The sequence below is a fragment of the Nicotiana tabacum genome, chromosome 16, assembly GCF_000715075.1.
Source record: "Nicotiana tabacum cultivar K326 chromosome 16, ASM71507v2, whole genome shotgun sequence".
Taxonomy (NCBI): Eukaryota; Viridiplantae; Streptophyta; class Magnoliopsida; order Solanales; family Solanaceae; genus Nicotiana; species Nicotiana tabacum.
In genome coordinates this window covers 92,244,921-92,271,156 of record NC_134095.1, presented here as the reverse complement: position 1 = coordinate 92,271,156, position 26,236 = coordinate 92,244,921, and the positions used below count along the sequence as shown (strand labels likewise).

The 26,236-nt window shown below is 36.1% G+C and overlaps 1 protein-coding gene across 1 annotated transcript; it reads left to right on the top strand.

Moving 5' to 3' along the window:
• The first annotated feature begins 10,878 nt into the window (after positions 1 to 10,878).
• LOC107802307 (uncharacterized) lies at positions 10,879 to 21,346 on the top strand. Its single transcript, XM_016625775.2, has 5 exons — positions 10,879 to 11,215; positions 18,443 to 18,726; positions 18,826 to 19,023; positions 19,495 to 19,841; positions 20,820 to 21,346. Exons 1-5 carry the CDS (start codon positions 11,050 to 11,052, stop codon positions 21,265 to 21,267), a joined length of 1,443 nt encoding a protein of 480 aa, XP_016481261.2. The 5' UTR covers positions 10,879 to 11,049; the 3' UTR covers positions 21,268 to 21,346.
• Positions 21,347 to 26,236: the final 4,890 nt, after the last annotated feature.

Genomic DNA, 26,236 nt, shown 5'->3' with positions numbered 1-26,236 from the left:
TCTACACATCGAATAAATTTGAACACGCTGGAGCAAGCCATAAACACAATTCAAGATTGAAATCACAAGATATACCATAAAACTCGAACACTCATAGTGAAAACTTCAGGTCACAGCAACTGCTCGAAATAACTGAATACCGATAATAAACCTCTCATCAAACCAAGCCTCATTCCAACACTTTCGTACTGCCAACGATGAATGAAACACAAAGAAAATCACAACCATTCTTCAGATAAACTAGTCGTGGAACTCCTTCTCCTTCGGCAAGGACCATAGCAAATTTCTAAATCGAATCCCGATATTATCCTTCCAACATGCGAAATCCAATCCAATAGTATTCATTCTAGATCCCAATGACCTCATCTCATCCAACACGACTACTCTAGTGACATGACACATCAATACAATCTAAATCCACAACTCGTGAGACCCGCGCACCAATAAGCAACAGTCCAAATGTACTCAAATCATGGAAAGATGACTCAATTGAGATATCTGTACCGCAAGCTCACCGGTACTACCCCAATGCAATGCTGAGAACCCATCACACATTGTAGAACTAGAACACACAAATCTAACCCGAAGGATCATACCTCCACACAACCTCGCTACAATGCGCGACCTTATTCGAACACTAGTCTACATGAAACACCTCAAGTCACTATGTTCAAAATCAACAACCACGTGCAATTTGATGTCTAGAAACAAAAGCAAATCATCATAACCATTGTGAAGTAAATGACGTAACACCACACAAATCCGAAAGGACACAATCGATATGCCATCCACCAAGCAATATCCAATACTATTCCCGCTCGAATTCCACTATGAGACCTCAATAGAACCACACAGTATGTACTTATAACCAACATATCATAACGCCCTGCAACACGGAAAGGTAACTCATAGATCACCCCAGAACACTAATAAGCTCAATAACAATCAAATCAACACATCCCTTAACACCGAAAATGAATCAATGGTAGGGGTCTCTACACTGACATCCCTCACAAAGACCAAATGAGGAAGACAAGCTTTCCCAACCATCCGTTGGGTCTTCAAATAAAATGAAATATCATCCTTCTTGGAGCATAATCCATAGAATCTCGCCTCTTAATCAGTGGCATCCCCGACATAGCCAACATCGTCATATTAGCGCAACGGTCCGGAATAATACGAAACAGAGACAACCAGTCCATCCCTAATATCACATCAAAGTCTAACATACTAAGCAACAAAGGATCCACCCGGGTCTCCAAACCCCCAACAGTCACCACACAAGGCCGATACACACAACCCCCCAATCAAAACATAACCTGTTATGAGAACTCCCAGTCTCTAAATCCATATAGCACACAAATCACCATATGCGATCCCAATTCCACTGTCTGAATATATAACACACCTCTAATACCCAATCATTCCACGAGGGATACTCCTAAAATTCTTCTATGCCACTAAGCAAACTCAAATATCAGCAGTTGAACAAATATGAGAGTGCCACAATACCAATGATGTATTATTAACTCAATCACATTGCTATTCCTGAAATGCATGCCCCATCAAGCCATACCAATTAGCAATACCATTGTCTAATCATCTAAAAATGCATGTATTGCCTAAGAATTTATGACCTTCCTTTCATAACTGAACTGTGACCTTTCACATGCCAATCTCAACCCTATACAACATACCGCATATATGCCATCCTATGAAAAATATGAGACCTTAAAAATCCATTCCGAGCCACAAGAAACTACGTACTCCACTAGCCAAGAACTTTCCATTTGGTCCAATCTGGAAGAAAATTGTTATACATCACATGCTCCTCAAGCTAGTAGAAATTATACATCTCTAACCATGGTAGAAACCATCACGAACTCTTCGAATTCCATTTGCACAAAACCAAACCGTCAGGACTGAATCCTTCTAACTCGACCAAGCTATGCGAGTCACCAAAAACCCAAGAGCATTGCCATGAAACAACTGTAGAAATTCATTACCTCAGAAGCACCCAAAGGACTAATCATATCCCTTACCATGCCGATCCGGCCTACTACCAAGTTGTCCTATTTATCCAAGTTACTTCTAAATTTCCTTCGAATTGATATTTCCCTTTGCTATAATAATGCAATCCTCAACCCAGACTCACCACACGAGACTCAAGCATGAATCCGAACCATTTAAGGCTCATAAGTCATTGAATATTCTCTTAAATATTCCCAAAAGTACCACATTCGAAGTACTCACCCTGAAGAGACATCTTGCGAATCAAAAGCCATTTCCTTCACCTTCCTGATACTGATGTGTAGAATCCATAATGACAATAGAAATGACACAAGTCTTGACACCTTCCAATGTAAACCTCAGTTTCTGGACAAATACACCTCCTAAAAATATCCCACTATTACATATAAGTCGTGAATCCATTAAAACCATTCTTGGGAGTTATCCTCTCTACTCAGGTTTCAATTAGGCTGATCAAATGAATCGAACGACTTGTGCCTCATTAGAACAACAACCCTATGGAAGTAACCCACCTTAATGCAAGCAAATACATTCCTGCTCTATGCACCGTACATCCTTTTCCAATAACAACTCAAGTCATTTTGTGATTCTCATACCCCCATAACGCATAACATAACCTTTATTAAAATTTCCTTTACTCAAGCCATCCTCGATCTCAACCCCTTCAAGCCACAACTGATTCACTAATATACTTCAAATTGAAACCATACAATGCATAACCGTGCAATTAACTAATCAATAGCAGGCTCCCCCACTTGGCTCAATGCCATAGGTCAAAACATATAGAACTCACAATGCCCATACATGTGACATACAGGCCTATAAGGCCGACATGATCATTTGTAAACTCAGAACATAGGCCAACAATGTCATACAAGTATCCATATACATGACATCTGTCTACAAGCCTTTAAGAGTACATAAATGTCATAAAGGTTGGGATAGGGCCCCGCCATACCTATCAATACATGTCCAAAGCATACTGACAAAATAGGCAACTCCAGATCAAGTGAAGTGCACCAACACCTTCCATTGAGCTAATAGCTTACTAGGAGGACTTTCAACCTCTCTATCGAGACTTGCAGGCATGAAACATAGTGTCCCCAGGAAAAAGGGACGTCCATGTATATAAAGTACCAAGTATTTAAGGCATGAAAGAAGTATATAAAAGACATGAAAGAAACATAGAGTAAAGAATTCAACCTGTAAGTCTAAATAGCTTTGTGAATCATGAAACATTTATAATGTCATGCATATGCGTATAAATGTCATATCATGCATAGGTATTGCGTACATTACATCATCAAGCCTCTAAGGGCATCCCATCATATCATCTCGGTCTCTGTGGGAGAAATCATCAACGTACCAGCTGATCAGGTGGTGGTGCGTATATAATGCCATAACCTTTTCTCATACCCCATATACATATAATATACATGTATATAATGTCATCTGGTCATGAGTCAATGTACATTTATAAATGAATGCAATGTATAAGAAGTAAGTCAATAAGATCTCTCGGGATGTCATAAGATCAATATGCCTTCGGTTAATATTATGAAATAAACTTTATCAACTTATGTATTGACTGATGCACTTATCAGTCTCATAACCTATAGCTCTTACAAATACTTTTATATTGTCATTGCCATTTAGGCAACTATTTTGTGAATAAATCCAAAGGCCAGGGAATTCTCCCCTTTAGGCCTCTTTCTCACACCACGACCTGTGGTCAGAATTCATCCAATGTAGTAGTTGTTGCTACCTTCTTTCATGTAGCATGTACAACTTTGTCCTTGAGTGCGACTACGCAACTCTTCTCTCCTTTTTCCTCTGGCTTTTAGCCAATCTCTAGGCCTCACTTTGTGAACATATACAGAGCTATAGCAAGTTGTCCCTCTGGGAATCTATAGGTGTACTAAAGTTCTTCGCCCGGTACTTTGTCTAACTTATGACTATTGATATATCTTGTTTCATGGCCTTGGTTATCTATCCTTATGGCTTTACTGTGTCTAGGTAGGTCATACTATATCATACCACTTACTTCAGTTTATTATTATCGAGGTCTGCCAACCAACTCCAGGTTACTCTCTCACTACTTATCCTATATGTATAAATCTAAGTCCTTTAATGCTTCCTTATTATTGTTCATCTAAAGAATGACATCTTAATCTCCTCTCATACTTTGGAACTTTTATCCAGCTATTGGTGATTCACCTTAATGTTTATCCATAATCTACTATTGATAACTTAAAACCTCTTACGTAATGCATTGTCATTAGGGCTTACGTCTCATCGGGGAACATTTGAAGTTATTTGCCTAATCCACCTATAGACAATACTATACTTCAATAATTGTATTTCATAGCATCCCAACATGATTCATCTTATTGGGGGGGAGGGTATTCTAATCTTATGTAATTCATGAAATCCCTTTTCTTTAAATCATTACTGAATCAAAGGCCTAAACGTCATCCACTTATCTATTATAATTACACCCTTATTCTACTACCAAGGCAGTATTTCGTCTTTTTACATGTTCCTAGTCTTAAACTCCTCCGAGTTCATTCAGGCTATACTGAGCTTTCTAAAACTTATGGAAACCATAAGCTCTCTTGTTTTATGGGCTTAATCCCGAGGCCTTACCTATTCTTGTCACCTTCTCACTCACTTTTTCTCATCCTTACTCCTATATACCTAAAACCTTGTCGTTCTATGATACTTTAGCTTGCAACCTATACATATCTATTTATACTACTCGCAACATTCCTTTAACTTGCTAGAACCATAGATTTCCTTTCGTGCATTCTCGGTTGTCTTTAAATGTGAGCAACTACTTTTTCTGGTCGTTCTGCCATTTTTTACATGAATACTTGGCTTATCTTAGTGCCCACATATATTGGAATTCCATGTAACCCATATGATTTCGAATATTACTTTTGATTTTTTTTCCTCGTTCATTAGCCGAGATAGGTGCCACTTTCTTATGGAGTGTATACAATATTGTAGTGAGACTGTTATTACAAGACCATTTCTTTTTCAAGTTACTATGATTAGGTTAAAGCCTTCTTCCTTATTTCCTTAAATAGTCTTTCATTGTAGTACTTAGGGGAGACCATCTGACTCTACCTGCGAGCTTATTACATCATATACCTGATGGAATTTTTGATGTTCTTGCTCGCCTATAATTATCCCTAGTTACTTACCTCCGTGCCCTCGTGCTCGTAAGGTTTCTTCTGATTTGAAATTTGTGACTGTCTTCCTAGTGCCACTCTCTTTTATTTTCATAACACTTATACGGTACCTTTAACTACCCCAACTCCTATCTGAATATTTCTCTAGGATTACAACGTCATATTTGCGAGACTGAATTCACTATGTTGTGGTTCACTATGTTTATCTTGCACAATCTGTTGATTTGTTTATATCTTCTTGTCTTGCCATAACTAGGCTCCTCCTAAATTAAATACTAACTACTCATTGGTCCATTCTCACCTCTATATGCTGCATAATCTCTCTTGGGTTTTTTCTTTTGTCTTAACTTACCTCTTGCACTGGCTCGTTATGTATCAAGTTTTCATTCACACTTATTTATCAATAACATCCTGTGCAGGAACCTTTACTACCTATCCCTGGCATCGTGCTTGCGTAATGTTTTGAGTTGTAACATATCTGTAGGATCTGAATAAATGCAATTTCATTTCTTTTGCCTTTCTATCACATTCTTCCTTTACTATTCCATAGTTGCCTGAACCACATAACTCTGACTTAATACCATATCACACCGTCTTCCCCCTTTAGGGAGTACTAACATTTAATGCTATGAAGATTTACCTATAAATATTTTACCTCTTCATCTTTAGTGTCTTTTCACATCTTCACGGACTCTTACTCGCCTTGCGGTAACCCTTCTGTACCAGGATAACTGAATTTCTACGTACGAGGGTGACACCTAGTGTAACTGGCACACTTAGTCCCTTAAGCTTAACTTTGCTCACTATGCTTGCTTTAAGGAAGCGTCTTCCTGAATGACCGTTAAAGGTTATTCTTTTGTTGTCCATTCTATTATTTCCAGAATGCGATCTTTAAAATTGTCAGGATCTCGACTATTATCAAATCCTCTGGTCCCTAATTCATGTTCGATTTTATCTTGTTTACTAGACCATACTAATTTCTGTTACTACAAGGGTCTAACTTAGCCTTCTCCTAATCACGTTAGTGTCACCAACTCATTTCTCGAAATGAGGATATGACCTTTGGCCTATACTCTTTTATTGTCTCAAGACCTGTCACCTCTTGTCTTTACCTGACTCTGTCATCGTGTCATATTTTTATTTACCGTTATCACACATTTATCACATCTTACTCATAATACTTCATTTAATTTCTTTTTATTGTACTTCTAGTATTTTTGTCTATCACCTTATTCTAAAAAACTTCAACAAAACACTCTTTCGCTCTTAGCTCCCCTTGCTCCATCCATTGGCTCTTCGGGTTGCCTAACGTTCTCTCTTTTCTAGGGATGGGAAACATACTAAGATAAATTTTTATCACTTCTAGGATTCTAGTGCCAATCTTCTAAATTTTTTCTGGACATTATAGTATTTCATATCTAAATGTACTATTTTAGAGTGCACTATCGAGGTGTCACACAAGGAGAACTATTACCGCGTTTGCAATATCCTTCGAAAATGTCACCTAATGTTAACAATCCATCCACCATTTTGAATTACTCTAACCCAAGCTACATACTGATATCCCATCCTTCTTTTAAACAATATCTGGTAGCTCCCATAGTGCATAACTAAGATGGGTGTGGCCAATTGTACATACATTTGTTACTGTTGAAGGTAAAAACTGATAATCTTCACTAACTGGTACCTCGTACCCGTTTACCTTGCTTCTTTTACTTGTTGAAACTTGTATCTACCTTCTAATTCTCTTGTGTTTTTTAAACCATATGGGTGGATAGATATTCATGTCTTAGAGATCCTTATCAAGATGCTTACACGTTTTAGTACATACATAATCTATCAAAGACCTTACACTTACTCATTATAAGCATGATGCAAAATCAAGTTCCTCTAACTCAACTCCTCCACAACCACATTCAATCTCTTAAAACCTGTCTTTGTAGATGTAGGTATGGTTGTATTATGAATAAAGTATAATTTAGGAGTTTGAATTCTTACAACTGAGCTCTACCACACAATCTAGAGTAAGAAGAAAGAGTGACAATCCTAAATACCCTGTAGCCTCCTGCTTATGAGTATGGTGCACAACACACCCGTAAACAAGACTCTACTAGACACAGCTTGTAGACTCCATAGGATAAAACTGCTCTGATACCACTTTTGTCACAACCCAAACTGCAGTGCCGCGATGGGAACCCAATGCCTAACTCAACCGAGTACCAACGTAACGTATCCTTCTTATCAGTATATCATGGGTAAATGAGACGCAAAAGCCGTCATGAGATAAGCAGAATTAAACTAAGAGAACACTCGACATAAGATGACCTAACATGGTATACAAACTTATTCATATGACATACATGCCTATAAGGCCGACATGATCATTTGTAAACTCAAAACATATGCCTACAAGGTCATAAAAGTATCCATATACATGATATCTCTCCACAAGTCTCTAATAGTACATAAACATCATAAAGGTCGGGATAGGGCTCCGCCATACCAATCAATACATGTCCAAAGCATACTGACCAAATAGGCAACTCCGGAGCAAGTGGAGTGCACCAACACCTTCCGCTGAGCTGATAGCCTACAAGGAGGATTTCAACCTCTCTATTGAGACTTGCAGGCATGAAACGCAGCGTCCCCAGGCAAAAAGGACATCAGTACAAATAAAGTACCGAGTATGTAAGACATGAAAGAAGTATATAAAAGACATGAAAGAAATATAAAGTAAAGAACTCAACCTATAAGTCTGAATAGCTATGTGAATCATGAAACGTTTATAATGTCATATTATGCATAGGTTATGCGTACATAACATCATCAAGCCACTGAGGGTATCCCATCATAGTATCTCGGCCTCTGTGGGAAAAATCATCAACGTATACCAACTGATCATGTGGTGGTGCGTATATAATGCCATAACATTTCCCCAAACCCGATATACATATAATATACGCGTCTATAACGCCATATGGTCATGGGTCAATGTACATGTATAAATGAATGCAATGCACACGAAGTAAGTCAATAAGATCTCTCGGGATGTGATAAGATCAATATGCCTTCGGTTAATATTATGAAATAAACTTTATCAACTTACATATTTTCTGATACCCATGAATAGACAATGTAATAATAGGACACGTGGGGGATCAAGAACATAGGCGCCCCTAGTATTTCTAAGAGTAGAGTCATTTCTGAAAGTTCTGCATTTGCTCGTTTTGTTTGTATCATATGGATCATGCCAAAATGAAAGAAAGGATAGCCTTAACATACCTTAACTCCGTTAAGTCCTTAATTCCTTCCAAGAAATTCTTCAAACAACTCAACTCAATCTACTATGGCATAAAGAGATTCAAAATCAGTGTTGAGTAAAGGCTAAGTCTGCAACTTAAACAAGTAGCTCGTTTATGTAAATTTGAGCAGTATTTCCCCAGTAACAAGGGCCTCCTCCAATATCATATACCAACAACAAAAACCAAAGCAATACAATAAGAACAAAATTGATAATAAGGTACAAAATATTTCATTAACAAGTCATTAACATATCACGACAAGCGGCAAGCTCGGATTGAATCCCTTTAGCCCCCTTCAACCCCATTATCATACATTAGTTAACTTAAAAACATGTCCATCATGATACAAAGTAAAATTGGAGGACTTCCAACCTCCTATTAATCACCTAATCCACACTCAAATAACCCAACAATCCAACAACAACAACAAGTACAACTGTCTATTGTTATATTGTCTTTATCTTCTTATTCACAATATTAATAGCAAGTTCAACGATCAGAGAATATATTCATGAAAACAACATCATAAACAAGTCATCTCCAAAGGTTTCCAACCATTTAAAAATCATGGAAACAACCTTCCCAAAACAGTCCATTAAGAACAATAAAATCTCAAACTATTTCAAGTCTTCTCTTATCGTATCTTGCTCAAATAATGCAACCAACATACAAATAATTTCAAGAATATGTAGTAGAGTATTATACAGACCTAAACCAGCAACAACCACTTGAAAATTCAGCCAAACACATCCCACAACTATCGTTAGTGACAACACAACCTCAAAGAGGTGTTGTTCTTCATTAGAACTAACTTTTGATGTTGAAATATGATGTAATTACTTTGGAATCACTTCAAACCCTTATGGTATATGTTTAGGAAGGTTAGGAGAAGTTTGGAGACGAATTTGAGTCGAAAATGAGCAAAAAAATAGGCATCCAAATCGTTTATAAAGTGAAGTAGGTCGACCACCGCCTAAGTGGGTCCCATTGGGAGCAGCTTATGCGGTCTCACGAAAATACAAATATCTCTCTGCTCCGATGTCGTATCGATGAACGGTTTGATGCATTAAAAACTAGACTCGTAGATCTTCAATATGGTAGATAGATCACCCCATAATTCCAAGTATATTTGGAGAAAACCTCAGCTACATTTGAACTAATTTTTAGCTTATCTATGAATGTAACTTGTGATGACCTTTGCCAACTTTTGTTCCACAACTCGCTTGACTTCAAAACATAACACACGACTATCATATGACTAAAATAACTCATAAAATAACCTCCTTATAATGTTAATAACTCTAGTCTGACCCCAAAAGTACATGTTATAACATTTCTAACTTGTCGACTTTCGACAAAACTTATGTTCTTCAATTCATTTAGCTTCTAAGCCTTCCCAACCCTCTTGGTACTTATTATTCATGATCTTAAAGATTTGTAACTTCCAAAGTAACAAGATTAACTTACTTTATGTACTTTCAAAGACGATATCATTTTTAAGCTCACATCAATTGACTTACGACGTACTCTTACTGTACGAAAATATGGGGTGTAACATCTTAACCCTAAATTTTCTTGTATAAGCTTTTAACCAAAAAAATTTATAAAAACCCAAAATGGTTAAAAGAGCTGAAAACATCTACTTGCTTATCATATTCATGTCTTTCTCCTGTTAACATTTTCAATGAATTTAAATTTAACAACAATTAAATAGAACACTAATTCTAAAATTTAATTATCTTTCAACTATCCAAATACGAATTGAATTCTTAAATCAATGAGAAATAATTAAAAGTAAATGAGAAAATTATCGGAATTTATTATGTACACTTAATAACAAGTTTTGACTTGGTGAAGAATTTGTGATTGCTACCATGGCAGAAGGAATATAATTTATAAAATATTAATTTTATTTATTTTGAGATATATTTGTGCAATTGTGTAAATAAGAGAGTATTGATCTTCAAAAACACAAAATTGAAGAGAAGACTTATTAGTTATCCTTTGAGCAAAATAAAATATTTACTGCTTTTGACGTATATTTTCAAATTTATTTTTACTAGTTCTTTTTATTTTATTTTATTTTCTTCCTCTTGTTTTAAAAAAAAAATAGAAGTCAAATAACATTTGGACCCTAAAATAAAAGGGTTGATTGGAAAAATAAATTTTGTTAGTTTTGAGGGGAAAATATGAGCTAGGCCAATCATGACAAGGGCATAATTGGGACCAAGGTCTAATGGAGGGCAAATATATTTTATTTTCTATAGTTGAGAGGCTAATTTAAATTAATCCTACTGATGATAAGGCCATATTTGGGTCTAATTCAAAATAAGGACAACATTACCTTATTTTCAATAGTTTAGGGCAATTTTGGACCTTTTCCCTTTTACAAACCAAAACACACTTCGAATGATTCAGTGCGTCGAGGGAGCATTGTTTTTAGTGTTGGTTTCTACTCCGGCTATCACTACTAGGACTAAGCTGTCAATTCCATTCCATTCCAGACATTCTCTCAGCGAGCCATGGCAAACACCATCCCGTCGGCGAAGAAAGTGAGGCACGAAATGGAGATGTTCGGGGACGTTAGAGTGGACAACTACTACTGGCTCCGCGACGACTCTCGCTCTGACCCAGAGGTCCTCTCTTATCTCCACCAAGAAAACGCTTACACTGATTGTGTAATGTCTGGTGCGTCCGTATTCCTTTCTTAAAATAAATTCATCATACATTTCCTTACTTCTTTTCATGACATTCGTATATTTGAATATTTTAGCTCATGGAATTGCAATGTGTATCAAACATTAGTTCCATGGAATATACCAAAGATGCCTTGAGATCCAAATAGGATTCATTTGGTCCTACGTATTTCAAATTGGTAGGATTAAATCCTTTTTAGTTCTTTGGATATTACCTAATTAAATTTGGATTTAAAATGCAAACTAAATTCACAATATAATTCAATCCATCCTGCCGCAAGGCCTTTGGTCTCATGATACAAGTGTAGCTTGTGATGATAGGGCTAGGCGCAACTCATGGGTCCAAACCCTGCAACAGAAAGCAATCTGATATTTACACAAGGAGAGGGGTCGGCCCATTATCCTCCGAGTTGACCCCCTCGGGAATTTCTCGGTTTAAGGGAAAGAATATAACCCAACCCATCGTTTGTGACCGTTGAAAATATCTGAAATTTAAAATTCACAAATTTGAAATTCCCTACCAATGCTCCATCCAAATGGACCATAGAAATTTTAAACCCCTCTTAATTCTAAATGTCTCCATCCAAGCAGACCCTTTCGTTGGCGGCATAAATAAAAGTAATTCCAGTAGAAAAGTTTGCTATAAGTTCTACATAATACTCTTCAACATGTTTATGTGTAGCCCAGATAATGCTTCGAAAAGTAAAAGAGTGAGGTCAAGCTGAGTAACCTGTTATCTCTCAGCACCACAGAATATTAATGTATATCTGCATATAGCAGGTGTGATACATTAACTGAGCTTGTGGGATTTCTGCCAACCTGGAAACCTTGTATCCATTCTAGTTCTTTTGCCCTTCCCAACATTTGACTGAAGACCCTCCATAGCCACTATGAATAAGAAAGGGGAAATTGGATCTCCCTGCCTTAGTCCTTTCTGAGGGGAAAAGAACCCGACAGGACTTCTGTTGACTAGGATTGAGAATTTGACTGTTGAAATACAAAATTGAATCCACCTTATCCATCTGTCGTCAAAGCCCATCTTCTTTAGCATGCTGGTAAGAAAAGACCAGTTTAACTGATCAAATGCTTTCTCAATATCTAGTTTGCACAAAATGCCAGAATCACCACTTTTAATTTTTTAGTCCAGGACCTCATTAGCTATTAGGGATGCATCAGTGATCTGCCTATTCTTGATGAATGCACTTTTTGGCCAGAGATCAACTTGCCAATGACTTTCTTTAATCTCTCAGCCAGTACCTTAGCTGTTACTTTGTACACACTACCAATTAGACAAATTGGCCTGTAATCCTTTAACTCCATTTCTCCTTTCTTTTTTGGAATAAGTGCAATAAAAGAAGCATTGCAACATCTCACCATATGTCCATGCAGATGAAAATGATTCAGGCAGCCATAACATCTGTCTTGATGAAATCCCATGTCTTCTGGAAAAAAGCCATGGTATACCCATCAAAGCCAGGAGCTTTGTCTGGGGCACAAGATTTCGAAGAGGCAAGGACCTCTTCTTCATCACATGGAAGCTCTAGTTCTTCACTTTCCTCCGAAGTAAGTGTAGATAGCCCTTAAAAATTTGTTGTAGGTCTCCAGGTTCCCTTTCCTCATAAAGTTGCTGATGCAACTCCAAGATTTCTTGTTTGATCAGCACTTTGTCTTCAATTAGTTCTTCCCCCACTTTGAGTCTGTCAATGGAGTTGTTCCTTATGTGAGTGGTCGCAATTCTCTGGAAGTATTTAGTGTTTTTGTCTCATTCTCGCAACCATAGACTCCTGGATTTTTGTCTCCAGGATATTTCCTCTGCCAATGCAATCTGTTGCAATTCTAATTTCAGGTTGAAAGTTTTCAGCTTTTTCTCTGTAGTCAGAGGCCTCAGATCTGCAGCTTGGTCGAGGAGTATCAAATCCCCAAGAGCCCTGGTCCTCTTGGTATCTACCTTTCCATAAACCTCCCTATTCTATACTGTGATGTCTATCTTTAAGAGCCTTAGTTTCTGAACCAAAATGTAATTTGGTGTACCCTTGACTGTGTATGAGAGCCGCCATTCCTTGACCATCTCCAAAAAGCCTTCAGATTGAAGCCACATATTTTCAAACTTGAAATATGAAGATGGGGCTTCCCAATATACATATTCAAGTATAATAGGTGTATGATTTGAGATTACCCTAGCCATTGCACTATGCTTCACATCTTTTAACACATCACTCCATTCATTAGAGATCAAAAGTCTGTCAATTCTTGGTTCTCTCCTCTTGACCATGTGTATTGCGCTCCCTATAATGGGAGATCAATCAATTCCAGGTTTGAGATTAGATCTGAGAAGTTCTTCATTGCCCTGGATCTCCTTGTGCAATTGAGCCTTTCAGTTTCATATCTGCAAACATTAAAGTCACCTCCAATTACCCAATTATCGGACCAAAGACCCTTGATTGATGCCAATTCAAGCCAAAGTACATTTCTTTCTGAGTTGGTATGAGGGCCATATACACCTATAAATACCCATTTGAAGTCTTCTGCGAGGCTTTCAAATTTGCATGAAATTAAGTATGCTCTAGCCTGGGTGTCAACACATTGCCAGGTTCTTCTATTCCACATGATAATTATTCCTCCTTTGCTACCGCATGCTTTGAGTTCAACCCATGAGACCCATCTATTTCCCAATTTTGTCTAATCCATAGAATGCACCTGTCTTCAATTTTAGTTACGTATAGGCATAAAAAATCCACCCTCCATTTCCTCTAAAGGGATTCCAAATACTTTTTTTCTTATCATGTAGACCATGCACATTCCAACTAAGGATTTTTACCTTCATTTGGAATGAGTTTTTTAAGACCTGCCCCTGGTTTTCCTGCTACCGCTGCCCTCCTGTAGACCCAACTTTCCTTTTTTAGAGCTAGAAGGTGACTCAGGTTGTCGTTGGATCTGCATTTTCCTTCTTCCTTCCATCCTTGAGACAATCCCCAATATATCATGCTCAAAGCCTACTGCATTTGCATGTTTTTAGCAATGTAATTTTTGTCCATTTTGAAGTATCGACCACAGAAGGTTCATCCACCAATTGCATGCTTAAGTCTTCTCTATCGTGCCAAGGTAGGGGAAGAAATTCATTGAGATAATAATTGGAGAGGTCGGATTCCGAATCACTGGCCGTTGGGTGTTCGAAAATTGGAGCACTTTTGGAATAGATGGAACCGAGATGGGTCTTCTTCATCGTCCGCCTCGAATTGAAAGTGGAAGCATTGTCGTTTTCTTCATGAGCAATGGAAGTGGAAGCCTGTATTTCAACTGAGAAAGGATCGAAGGAATTTCGTAGTTTTGGCAAAGAGGCTTTGTAAGCACATGGGTCATGTTTATAACCGCATCATTCTAGAGAGTGTTATGTTTAGGCCCATCATGATTCTTACCCTTTTGTCGGCTGCTAGAGTAGTAACTGTTGGCCTGGCCCACTTTTTAATTCCTTTCCATTTTCCTTTGGCCCAAGTCTATTTAAAAGTTTGGGTTCCTATTGGAGCTGGTTTGACCGGTCCTTTAATAATTAAAGCTGGGCCCCTCACTTGCACGTTTTTGTACACTGGCACTGTGCTGCTTTTTTGTGCAGTGGTACAAAGATGGCGTCTACCTGCTTCTCTACAAAAGGTGTTGTGTAAAGACTGATGGGTGGTCCTCCGCCAAAATTGCGATTTCAAATCTCCAACTTTGCAGGTCAAGCTCGAAAGTCGCTGGAAGTTTTATGCTGGAATTTTCGACGCAGATTCGAGCCCAGAAGAAATAATTTCTATTTTTTGTGTCCTCATCAACCCCTATGAATCCCCCACATCTATCACCAAGATTTTTGAAAATCTCCGGTGTCTATGCATGAAGAGGAATACAAAGATCTTGGATGTAATGTTCTTTGATTCTCGAAATAGCCGAGAAAACGGAGGATCTTCTCAGCTATTTCGGACCAGCCACTATTGTATTTAACTTCTGGGATAATCAACTGCGTTTTTTTTTTCTCCCTGCCATACCTCAACTCTTAGGAATCTGCCATAAATGTTGTAATTTTGGTAGACTCTATAAAGAAATTGTTGTTGTGTTCTTCCCCATCTTCCGTAGAAGTCCCCTCCCCCCTTTGGTGCTAGTTGAAGAATGTCAAAAAACCAGCAAAGGTTGCTATAATCTATATTAATTCTGCTAGTGAATCAGTTGCTTCTTTCTATAAGCATAAACCATGTATCCCAGTTGTTGATACGTTCAAAAAAATTGTCCCCTAAAATAAAGAAAGTTTTGTCCTCCATAATGAATAAAAACAGTTGTCGGAATAAAGCTCACCGGAGAGAGTTTCACTGGAGAGTAGAGAGAAAAGGCTCATTTCTCAAGTCAGGGAGAAAAGTTGGAGAGAAAAGTTTTTGCCATAACAAATTCGTTCTGTGTTTGTCAAGTCTCTGAATAACCGTAGCAGGAATGGGGAAGAGAGACGTCATATAAGTTGGGAGTGCATCTAAAACTTAATTCATAAGGGTGAGTCTACCCCCAAGGTACAAATATTGGGATTTCCACCTAGACAATTTCTTTTCACATTTTTCAATTACATTGTTCCATATCTCCTTGGATCTGAATTTTTCGTCCAAGGGCATTCCTAGATAAATAGTAGGCATGGATCCTACTTCTCCCAAGATCAATGGCAATTGCTCCATGTCAAGTACTTCATTGAGAGAGTATAAGAAGCTCTTTCTCCCGTTGATATGCAGTCCAGACATGCCTTCAAATAGAACCAGAATGACTCTCGGAGACCTCAACTGTGTTTCTTCAGCATCACAAAAAATTAAGGTGTCATCAGCATAATGCAAATGTGTGTTACTTAAAGGCTAATGTTTTCATTCCTGGCAACCTCAAACCCATTAATCAACCCATTGACTTTTGCTGTCTTGACCATGTTATTTAGACCTTCCATAGCTAAGGTGAAAAAAAAAAGAGACATAGGATCTCCCCGTCTTAAACATCTACAAGTAGGAAAAAAATCTTCAGGAGATCTATTTATGAGAATGAAAAATTTGACAGTAGAAATACAATATTCTATTCATTTGATCTATTTTTTCTCAAAGCCCATTCTTGCTAGAATCTTAAGCAAGAAATTCCAGTTGACATGGTCATACGCCTTCTCCAACTTACAAAGAATTCCTGGCTTCATCCGTTTAATTCCAGAGTCCACAGCTTCATTAGCAATTAAAGCAGCATTCATTATTTGTCTTCCTTTGATAAAAGCCATATGTTGAGAATCCACCAATTTGTCTATCACCCTTTAGAATCTTTCTATTAGAACTTTTGAAAATAATTTGTATACACTACCTATTAGGCTTATGGGCCTAAAGTCTTTCATCTTCTTCGCTCCTGTCTTCTTAGGAATCAAAGCTATATAAATTGCACTAAAACTTTTCTTAAAAATTCCATGTGAGTGGAAATTATAGAAAGCTTCCATAATATCCTACTTCACCATATCCCAACATTTGATAAAGAATCCCATTGTGAAACCATGAGGACCAGGGGCTTTATACATGGCACACATCTTTAGGCATCCAAGTACCTCTTGTTCGTCAAAATTTCCTTGCAACAACTCCTTCTCTTCTTCAGTTATAGTTGGACAGTTGACACAATTACTAGTAGGTCTCCATTTTAGAGGTGAGTTCCACAATTTGAACTCACTTTGCTATTAAAATACTCCATGGCTTGCATTCCGTTTGTATTTGTTAAATAATCTATCCACCTCATTATTTGTCAATAAATGATCTCTTTGTAGAATTAATTCTTATACCCATATTCTATTGATATTATTTTGTGGAAGTAAAAACTTTAAAAGCATAGTGTGTCAAATTCTTATTTCAATATCAGAAAAAAGAGGGTGTAGGTATGTCGTCATTTTCCTCATAAGAATATCCTTTGTGAGGAAATGAAAAGTATTTCTTTTTTTTTTTTTCCAAGTTAATTCTTGTTCAGAGTTCAACATGTTATCCAGATATTATTTAAAGCTAAGTTGCTCCGACACGGCAGTTTAGGTGCCGCACCCGTCTCGGCACGACACTAGTATAGGTGTGGGTATGGGATCCGTACTGAATTTGGTCAAATAATTTTTGGTACTTTGTCGATGACGGACGGAAAAATTCGAGACGAGATACAGTTTGATTCCCGAAATCAAAACCAAAACTAGGGTAAATTTGAAGAAAATAGCATACCTTATCTAGGAACTCAATTTGCTTATCTAAAACTTGAGAATAAAAAAAATCCATACTTTACAAGCTATACATTAGTATTCCACAAAATTTCTCATAATTTAGAGATATTTTTAATTATTTTTATTCGGATCCTCGACCCATGTCCGTACTAAGATTCATATCCCCAAATCTTAGAATTTACATCTAGAAGGATCCGACCTCTAGATCCGCACCTATGTCGGACACCCTCACCCGTGTCCGAGCAACTTAGATTTAAAGCCTACTCGGGGTAGGGGTATTACATTCCTAGCTTGTAATGTTGATATAGTCTTGATAAGTAGATAAGGATCTTGCCAGAAGCAGCAGTATTAAAAGATAAGGGAAGACCGAAAAGTTCTAACTGAGGGTGATTTGCTGATATGGTTTGAAAAGGAGGAGGGGATGCAAATAAGTTCTGCTTCAGCTAACAATGTCACATGGGCGAGGTTATGTTTCCCTTACTCTGCTACCTATAAAAAAAAGTGCTTCTCTTAATCTGGTCTCTAGAATTGTGAACTGCCAGCTTCTTATCAGTGTCATTGGAATCCTTTTGTTTGATTGTTTGAATGATTGTAATCCTTACATGTTTTGGAAAGAGCTAAAGTTTGAAGCTTGAGGAAATTCTACTGGTCTTTACTTTGTTATTTTATTTTCATTGTACACACTTTTGAAGTTCTCTGAAAGATAAATTTGCATCTAGCCATTTTTATCTAGCTGATATGCAATAATTTATATTTAAAAAGAGCATAATTATTTTTATTGCATACTCCTTCGGGATAGGGGTAAGGTCTGCGTACACGCTACCCTCCCCAGACCCCACCAGTGGAATTTTACTGGGTCGTTGTTGTTGTTGTTGTTGTACTTGCCTTCATGTCAAAACATTTGTGTGGTTGATTTGTTCTCAATGTTTCTTTATTCTTTCATCAATTCATTCTCAATTGCTTGGGAAAGGGATTATAAACGGTTTGATCACTTTCTAGGGACCAAACAATTAGAGGATCGTATTTATACTGAGATAAGAGGAAGAATTAAAGAAGATGACATATCTGCACCATCGCGGAGAGGACCATACTACTACTACAGGAGGAACTTGGAGGGTAAGGAATATGTCCAACACTGTAGATGCTCTGTGCCTACAAGTACAGCTCCAACATCTGTTTATGATACGATGCCAACTGGACCTGATGCTCCTCCAGAGCATATCATCTTGGATGAGAATGTCAAAGCGCTAGAGCACACATATTACAGCATTGGTAGTTTCAAAGTAAGAACATGTCTTTTGTGCAGATGTTTATAGCTATTCTTTGTCTCTTGTTGCTTTATAGCTTCTTATCTTATTTCATCGTAATTTTCCTCTCTTCAGGTCAGTCCAAATAACAAGTTAGTTGCATATGCAGAGGACACCAAAGGAGATGAGATATACACTGTTTATGTTATCGATGCAGAGTCAGGAATTCTGGTTGGGAAACCTCTGGTTGGTGCCATTACATCATATCTTGAATGGGCAGGTGATGAAGCCTTAGTTTACGTCACAATGGATGAGATCCTTCGACCAGACAAGGTTTTGATTTCATCTTGGACCCATAGGAAATAAGTGATTTATTCTTTCAGTAACATCCAATTCCCAACTTTCGGCTGGTATAATTTTTGATAATGATATTGTTTTTATGCTCCATGATTGTTGTTCAGTTTGGTTAAATCTCTTGAGCTAACAATGATATCTATTGTTGTCAAAATAGAAGCTAGTTATCCATCCAAAAAGGGATTCTTGTTAGAGAAAGTTGATTGAAAAGATCTAACAGAGTTGCTAAAATCATTGACAGTATATTGTTTTTGTTTGGCTTGCTTATCTTGGTGAGATGTAAAACTTATGTTTTTTCTGTTTGCCACTACCTCAACCTCTATCAATGTTCTACTTGATAAATCTTTTCTGTTGGCTTTATAACCAGCTTTATGGATTCGTCTGATTGGAATTCATCTTGGTTTTGGTTATCCAGGTATTCTTTCTCCTGATTTATATTAGTTTTGACAGGTCTGGTTGCATAAATTGGGAACTAACCAGTCAGATGACTCTTGCCTTTATCATGAAAAGGACGAAACATTTTCTTTGGATCTTCAGGCATCCGAGAGCAAGAAATATTTATTTGTTGCATCCGAGAGTAAAATTACAAGATTTGTCTTTTATCTAGACACTTCAAAACCTGAAAATGGATTGTTGGTATTAACTCCACGTATGACTGGCATTGACACATCAGCTAGTCATCGTGGAAACCATTTCTTCATCCAGAGGAGAAGTGATGAGTGTTTTAATTCAGAATTACTTGCATGCCCTGTGGAAAATATATCTGCTACCACTGTTATCCTTCCTCACCGTCCAAGGTAATTTTTAGAAAGATGACCAGTTTGTTGACATTTCAAAACAACTTCCAGGAATTGTTGAGTTCTAATTCTCAATTTGTATGTTTTTTCTTTTTACTTGTTCTTTCTTAGTTCTTACCATGATAATTGGATAAGCTTAGTGAGCTTAAGAGGTCTACTGAACTATGGAAATACTGTAAATATCTTCTACTTCCTCTGTTTCAATTTATGTGTCTTAGTCTGACTCAGATGGAGTTTAAGAAAAGTAAGGAAAACTTTTAAATCTTGTGGTCTTAAAGTAAAGATGTGTATAATGTACCAAAATGTCCTTTAATCTTGTGGTCTTAAATATGCCATGTGGAATGTTGGACTTAAAAGAGTTACTAAATGTAGAAAGAGGCATTCTTTTTAAAACAGACTAAAATCTTAAAAGAGACAATATCATCGTGTGCTTTCAGTTTGCTGGAAATCTCAAAAGGTCTTCCATCTGATATGCTCTTTTGTATTTGGTTTGATCTATGAATTCCAGGAGTGACTAGAACTTTGATTCTTTTATGCAATTTCCACTATCTTATCAATTCTAGCATATTTTTGTGCTTGATTGGGCGCTATTACTCCTCAAGAAGTGCCAATAAGAAAACAAAGGTCTATAGTTCCTTACCCTGCATCTGCCCCCGGAAACCTGCTATGAATGCGTATTTTGCCGTCTTCTGTAGCATCACCAAAGCTCTATCCAACTTTACGTCGTTGTAACCTGTTACCTAATTTAGGCACATCCCTGCCTAACCAAAGCTCCCCAAAAGTCATTTTATATCTGTTGAGCTTAGATTTCCACTAACTTAACCAACCTGGGCAAAGTCTTTTTGTAAATTTCAAACCATAGGAAATGTGCAAATGGGTTGGAAAAGATATTCCACTTCTTCATGCTCTATTTTGCTAGTAAAAAGTATTATAGTGAAATTTCATGATTATGGCTCATTAAATTTGGTTGTCGTGCAGTGTCAAGCTCCAGGACATACAACTTTTTACAGGCCATCTTGCTGTTCATGAACGTGAAAATGGTCTACCCAGAATAACTGTATATCGCCTTCCTGCTGTTGGAGAGCCACTAGAAAGACTTCAAGGTGGTCGTGCTGTTGATTTTGTTGATCCTGTATACTCTGCGGATCCATTAGAATCAGAATTCGAATCCAGCGTACTCAGGTTTTCTTATAGCTCAATGAGAACCCCGCTTTCTGTATATGACTATGATATGGACACAGGGGTTTCGGTGCTGAAGAAGATTGAGACGGTGAGTTACATGAGGGATTACTTACTTGTGATGGTAAATCGAGTTGGTTTTATTATGCGTCTAATGTCTTTTCTCATTATAGACTTGCCTCTTCTAAATTTTGTTTTTGTTTATGAGCACACCTTTTACATCAAACACGGTCTTACTATTTGTTAACTTGTACTCCCTCCGTTTCAATTTATGTGAACCTATTTGACTGGGCACAGAGTTTAAGAAAAAAGAGAAGACTTTTGAACTTGTGGTGTAAAATGAGGCATATATGTTTTGTGTGGCTATAAATTATTGCATAAAAGTAAATTGTTCTCAAATATGGAAATGGATCATTTTTTTTGGCATGGACTAAAAAGGAAATAGGTTAACATAAATTGAACCGGAGGGAGTAGCCTTTTTTGTTTTTCTCCAATTATGTATTTCAGCCACTTCTTAAATGTCCGTATTTATTTTGTATTAACTGAACCTAAATTAAAACTTCTAACATCTAAATCGTATTATCGAAGCAAGTGCTAACTATTTTCTTCCTCAATTATTAACTCTATTTGGCATGAATTCAATTGGACATGGTGTGTTAGCTTACAATTTTGTTTTAGCTAACACTTTCTTTAAAAAGAGGGATTTGCACACGGTTGATCCCATTTAAAAGCGGTGGTAACATAGTCAACTAGAATTCATTCATACCAGAATAGGGCTGTATTTTGTCCCGGGCCCGGGCCTTAGTGGGCCTAACGGGCCGGGCCTCGCGGTCCCGGGCTTCGTGGTCCCGGGCTCTGGCGGTCCCGGGCCTGGCGGTCCCGGTCTTCGTGGGCCTAATGGGTGGAACCGGCCCGTGACGGGCCTAAGCCCACATGGTCCTGTGCTTAACGGGCCGGGCTCGTGGGCTTCGCGGGCCTAGCGGGTTTTTTTTTTTTTTTTAAAGACAATTTCTTGTAGTATCATGGCTATATTAATATGTAGTATATATGTATATCTAATTATTAAAGTGCTTGACGAAAAAGAAAATAACAAAACAATAGTAAAACACTAAATTGTCATGCATAAATATCACTTCTTGATATTATATTGTATCTTATGTATATATATTCTCTTATATATTTTCTTTTAGTATATATATTGTATCTTATGTATATATTGTAGCTTATAAATATATTTTCTTGTAGTATATATATTGTATATTATGTATATATTGTAGCATAATATATTTTCTTGTAGTATATTATATTGTATCTTATGTATATATATTCTCTTATATATTTTCTTGTAGTATATATATTGTATATTATGTATATATTGTAGCATAATATATTTTCTTGTAGTATATATATTGTATCTTATGTATATATATTCTCTTATATATTTTCTTGTAGTATATATATTGTATATTATGTATATATTGTAGCTTATAAATATATTTTCTTGTAGTATATATATTGTATATTATGTATATATTGTAGCATAATATATTTGCTTGTAGTATATTATATTGTATCTTATGTATATATATTCTCTTATATATTTGCTTGTAGTATATTATATTGTATCTTATGTATATATATTCTCTTATATATTTTCTTGTAGTATATATATTGTATCTTATGTATATATTGTAGCTTATAAATATATTTTCTTGTAGTATATATATTGTATATTATGTATATATTGTAGCATAATATATTTTCTTGTAGTATATTATATTGTATCTTATGTATATATATTCTCTTATATATTTTCTTGTAGTATATATATTGTATATTATGTATATATTGTAGCATAATATATTTTCTTGTAGTATATTATATTGTATCTTATGTATATATATTCTCTTATATATTTTCTTGTAGTATATATATTGTATATTATGTATATATTGTAGCATAATATATTTTCTTGTAGTATATATATTGTATCTTATGTATATATATTCTCTTATATATTTTCTTGTAGTATATATATTGTATATTATGTATATATTGTAGCTTATAAATATATTTTCTTGTAGTATATATATTGTATATTATGTATATATTGTAGCATAATATATTTGCTTGTAGTATATTATATTGTATCTTATGTATATATATTCTCTTATATATTTGCTTGTAGTATATTATATTGTATCTTATGTATATATATTCTCTTATATATTTTCTTGTAGTATATATATTGTATCTTATGTATATATTGTAGCTTATAAATATATTTTCTTGTAGTATATATATTGTATATTATGTATATATTGTAGCATAATATATTTTCTTGTAGTATATTATATTGTATCTTATGTATATATATTCTCTTATATATTTTCTTGTAGTATATATATTGTATATTATGTATATATTGTAGCATAATATATTTTCTTGTAGTATATTATATTGTATCTTATGTATATATATTCTCTTATATATTTTCTTGTAGTATATATATTGTATCTTATGTATATATTGTATCTTATAAATATATTTTCTTGTAGTATATATATTGTATATTATGTATATATTGTAGCATATAAATAATTCTAAGTATAGACAAAGAAATATTGCGAAAAGAAGCTCATGGGTAGAAGCAATAAATTTTATTACCAAAAAATGACATATCTTTCTTAGTCATCCTTCCCCCAATGGAATGAGCACAACAAGGTACTAATACCACCATTAGAAGGAAAAAAACTAAGGAAGATGTGCCAAAATACAAGTTACATATTATTCTATGTATTATCTCTAACAAATCTCATAAATCCTTCAAGGTTCGGAGGAGGTTGCGTTGGTGGTGGTGGAAAAGAAGCTTGTTCATCACCACTTCCGGGCGAAGCCGAATCCTCCGTAAGTTCCGCTATCATTTCTTCATAAGCTTCATCTATCGCCGGTTGTGCTTCTGCAATTCCAAAGTTTCTTCTTTCCGAGCGGATCCAATCTCTAAACAATACTGATTTTTCCAAGCTATCCCTCATAGACGCTCTATGATCACCTATTTGCAGTCTTGCTTGACTGAAAGCGCTCTCTGATGCAACAGTTGAAGCTTGAATTGATAAAATATCCCGAGCCATCCTTGCAAGAACAGGAAAATGTTTTTCCCTTGCCTTCCACCATTCCAAAAGATCAAAAGAGCCGTCTGGATTCTCCTTTTCAAGTCCCTGAGACAAATAAACTTGAAGCTCATTTAGATGTGAAGTTTCATCATAATTTTCACCTTGAGACCCCCTGAACTCCGTCCAAGATTTAAGAGCTTTTAAGCCCGCAACTCTTTTAGAGGATTGTGAGCTAGACGAAGTAGGGGTTGGAATAGTTGGCCTAGCATGCTCTAAGGCAAGTTGATAAGCATTATAAACTGTTTGAGCGTTAATCTTAATTGAAGCTTTTGCATCTGCAAGTGTCGCAATTTCCTCATTTGAAAGATCTAAAGCCTTATAAATATTTGAATACCAAAAATGAGGACCTCCCAATTTCATTGTAGGATTTAGCATTGCAGCAAGACCATAAATAGGAGGGATAGGAAAAAAATATTTTTTAAACTTTTGTTTCATTTCATTTATAGCAAGTTCATAAATATCCCCACCCTCACTAAATTCAACAAACAAATCAGATAGTGCTGCAATATAAACTAAACAGTTTGAAATAGTAGGATAATATTGCCCAGAAAATGCATTTGTTGCAATTTGAAAATGTTCTAAAAAATCTAAAAGAATTTTAACATTAGTCCAATCTTGAGTGGTAAGCATTTCATCATCATCTTCACCACCTACCCGAGAATTAAACGTTGCATTAATTGGGTTTCTATATTCATATGCTACTACTAAACTTTCGTACATACAATTCCATCTAGTCGGGCAAGGTTTAGGAACCTTTCTTTCTCTAAGGCCATATTCATCACATTTTTTAAAATACTCTCTAAGTCTACTTCTACGGTTTGAATAAAAAAGCCAATTAAGAGCCATTCTAACCTTTTCAATTTCTATGTTTAATATTCGCATACCATCACCGACAATTAAATGATAAATATGACAAATACATCTAACATGGAAAATATTAGTAAATGCAGGATTTAGTGTTGTTGTAAGCATGCCTATAGCACTGGTGTTACTAGAAGCATTATCCATTGAAATTGCCATTATTTTATCGCTAAAGCAAAAATATCTACAAATATCTGCAACAGTGTTAGCTATAAATTTACCTGTGTGACGCGAATTAATTATTCTATATGCAATTATGCGTTTTTGCATTATCCATTCTTCATCTATCCAATGACTTGTAACAGTTAGGTAATCACAATCATTACCACTTCTACCAATATCAGTAGTAATAGAAATCCGATTAGGTATATGAGTAAATAAATAACGCAAATATTGTTCATATTCATGTTTGAATTTATAAATATCACTCTTAACTGTTGCGCGAGGCCAACCTTTATAAGTAGGATTAAACACTCTTCTAATATAATGAACCCAATTAGGATTAGAAGCAAAAGTATAAGGTAAGCACATAACAGTAATCATCTTTGCTAATTCTTCACGATCTCTATTTGGATCGTAATATAAAATACCTCCAGTGACAGTGTTAATTCCTGGTTGAACTAGATTTGAACCTGTACTAGGGTTAATCGCAGAATCTACACTTGTCCCCTCTAGATGCGCTTTCATTTGAAAAAATCTAGCCTTATCTCTAGGGTGTGTTTTTATGTGCCTAGTCAAACTACCTGTGCCGCTACGGTCTCCTACATATTTATGCGACATTAATTTCCCACAAGTTTTACACTTAGCCTTATTTTTTCTCTTACTTGAGTAAAAAAATTCCAAACTAATGATGTTTCTAAGCGTTTAGCAGGTTCTCTATTAAAAGTAGGAGTTTCTACAGGTGGGTCGACCGGTGCATCACTTGGGTTATTAAGAGGACTAGTAGGTGTATCATCTAAATCCGGTGCTTGAGTTTCATCATCATCCTCATTTTCCTCATTATTTTCTAAGATGGTTTCATTAGGATAAAGAGCATTCATAATTTCATCATCTAATCTATCACCTGGTGCAACATTATGATAAAATTCACTATCGGTAAATTGAAAACAAGGGTGATCACTATCAAGAATTACGGAAGGAGGAGGACGTCTAGGTTGGCGACTACTTTCAACTTGCTTATCT

Bases quoted from the DNA above. Each gene is read 5' to 3' on its own strand.
- LOC107802307 (XM_016625775.2), top strand. From the start codon at position 11,050: ATGGCAAACACCATCCCGTCGGCGAAGAAAGTGAGGCACGAAATGGAG. The intron at 11,216-18,442 runs GTGCGTCCGTAT...ATCACTTTCTAG, and splicing joins CACTGATTGTGTAATGTCTG to GGACCAAACAATTAGAGGAT. The intron at 18,727-18,825 runs GTAAGAACATGT...TCCTCTCTTCAG, and splicing joins ACAGCATTGGTAGTTTCAAA to GTCAGTCCAAATAACAAGTT.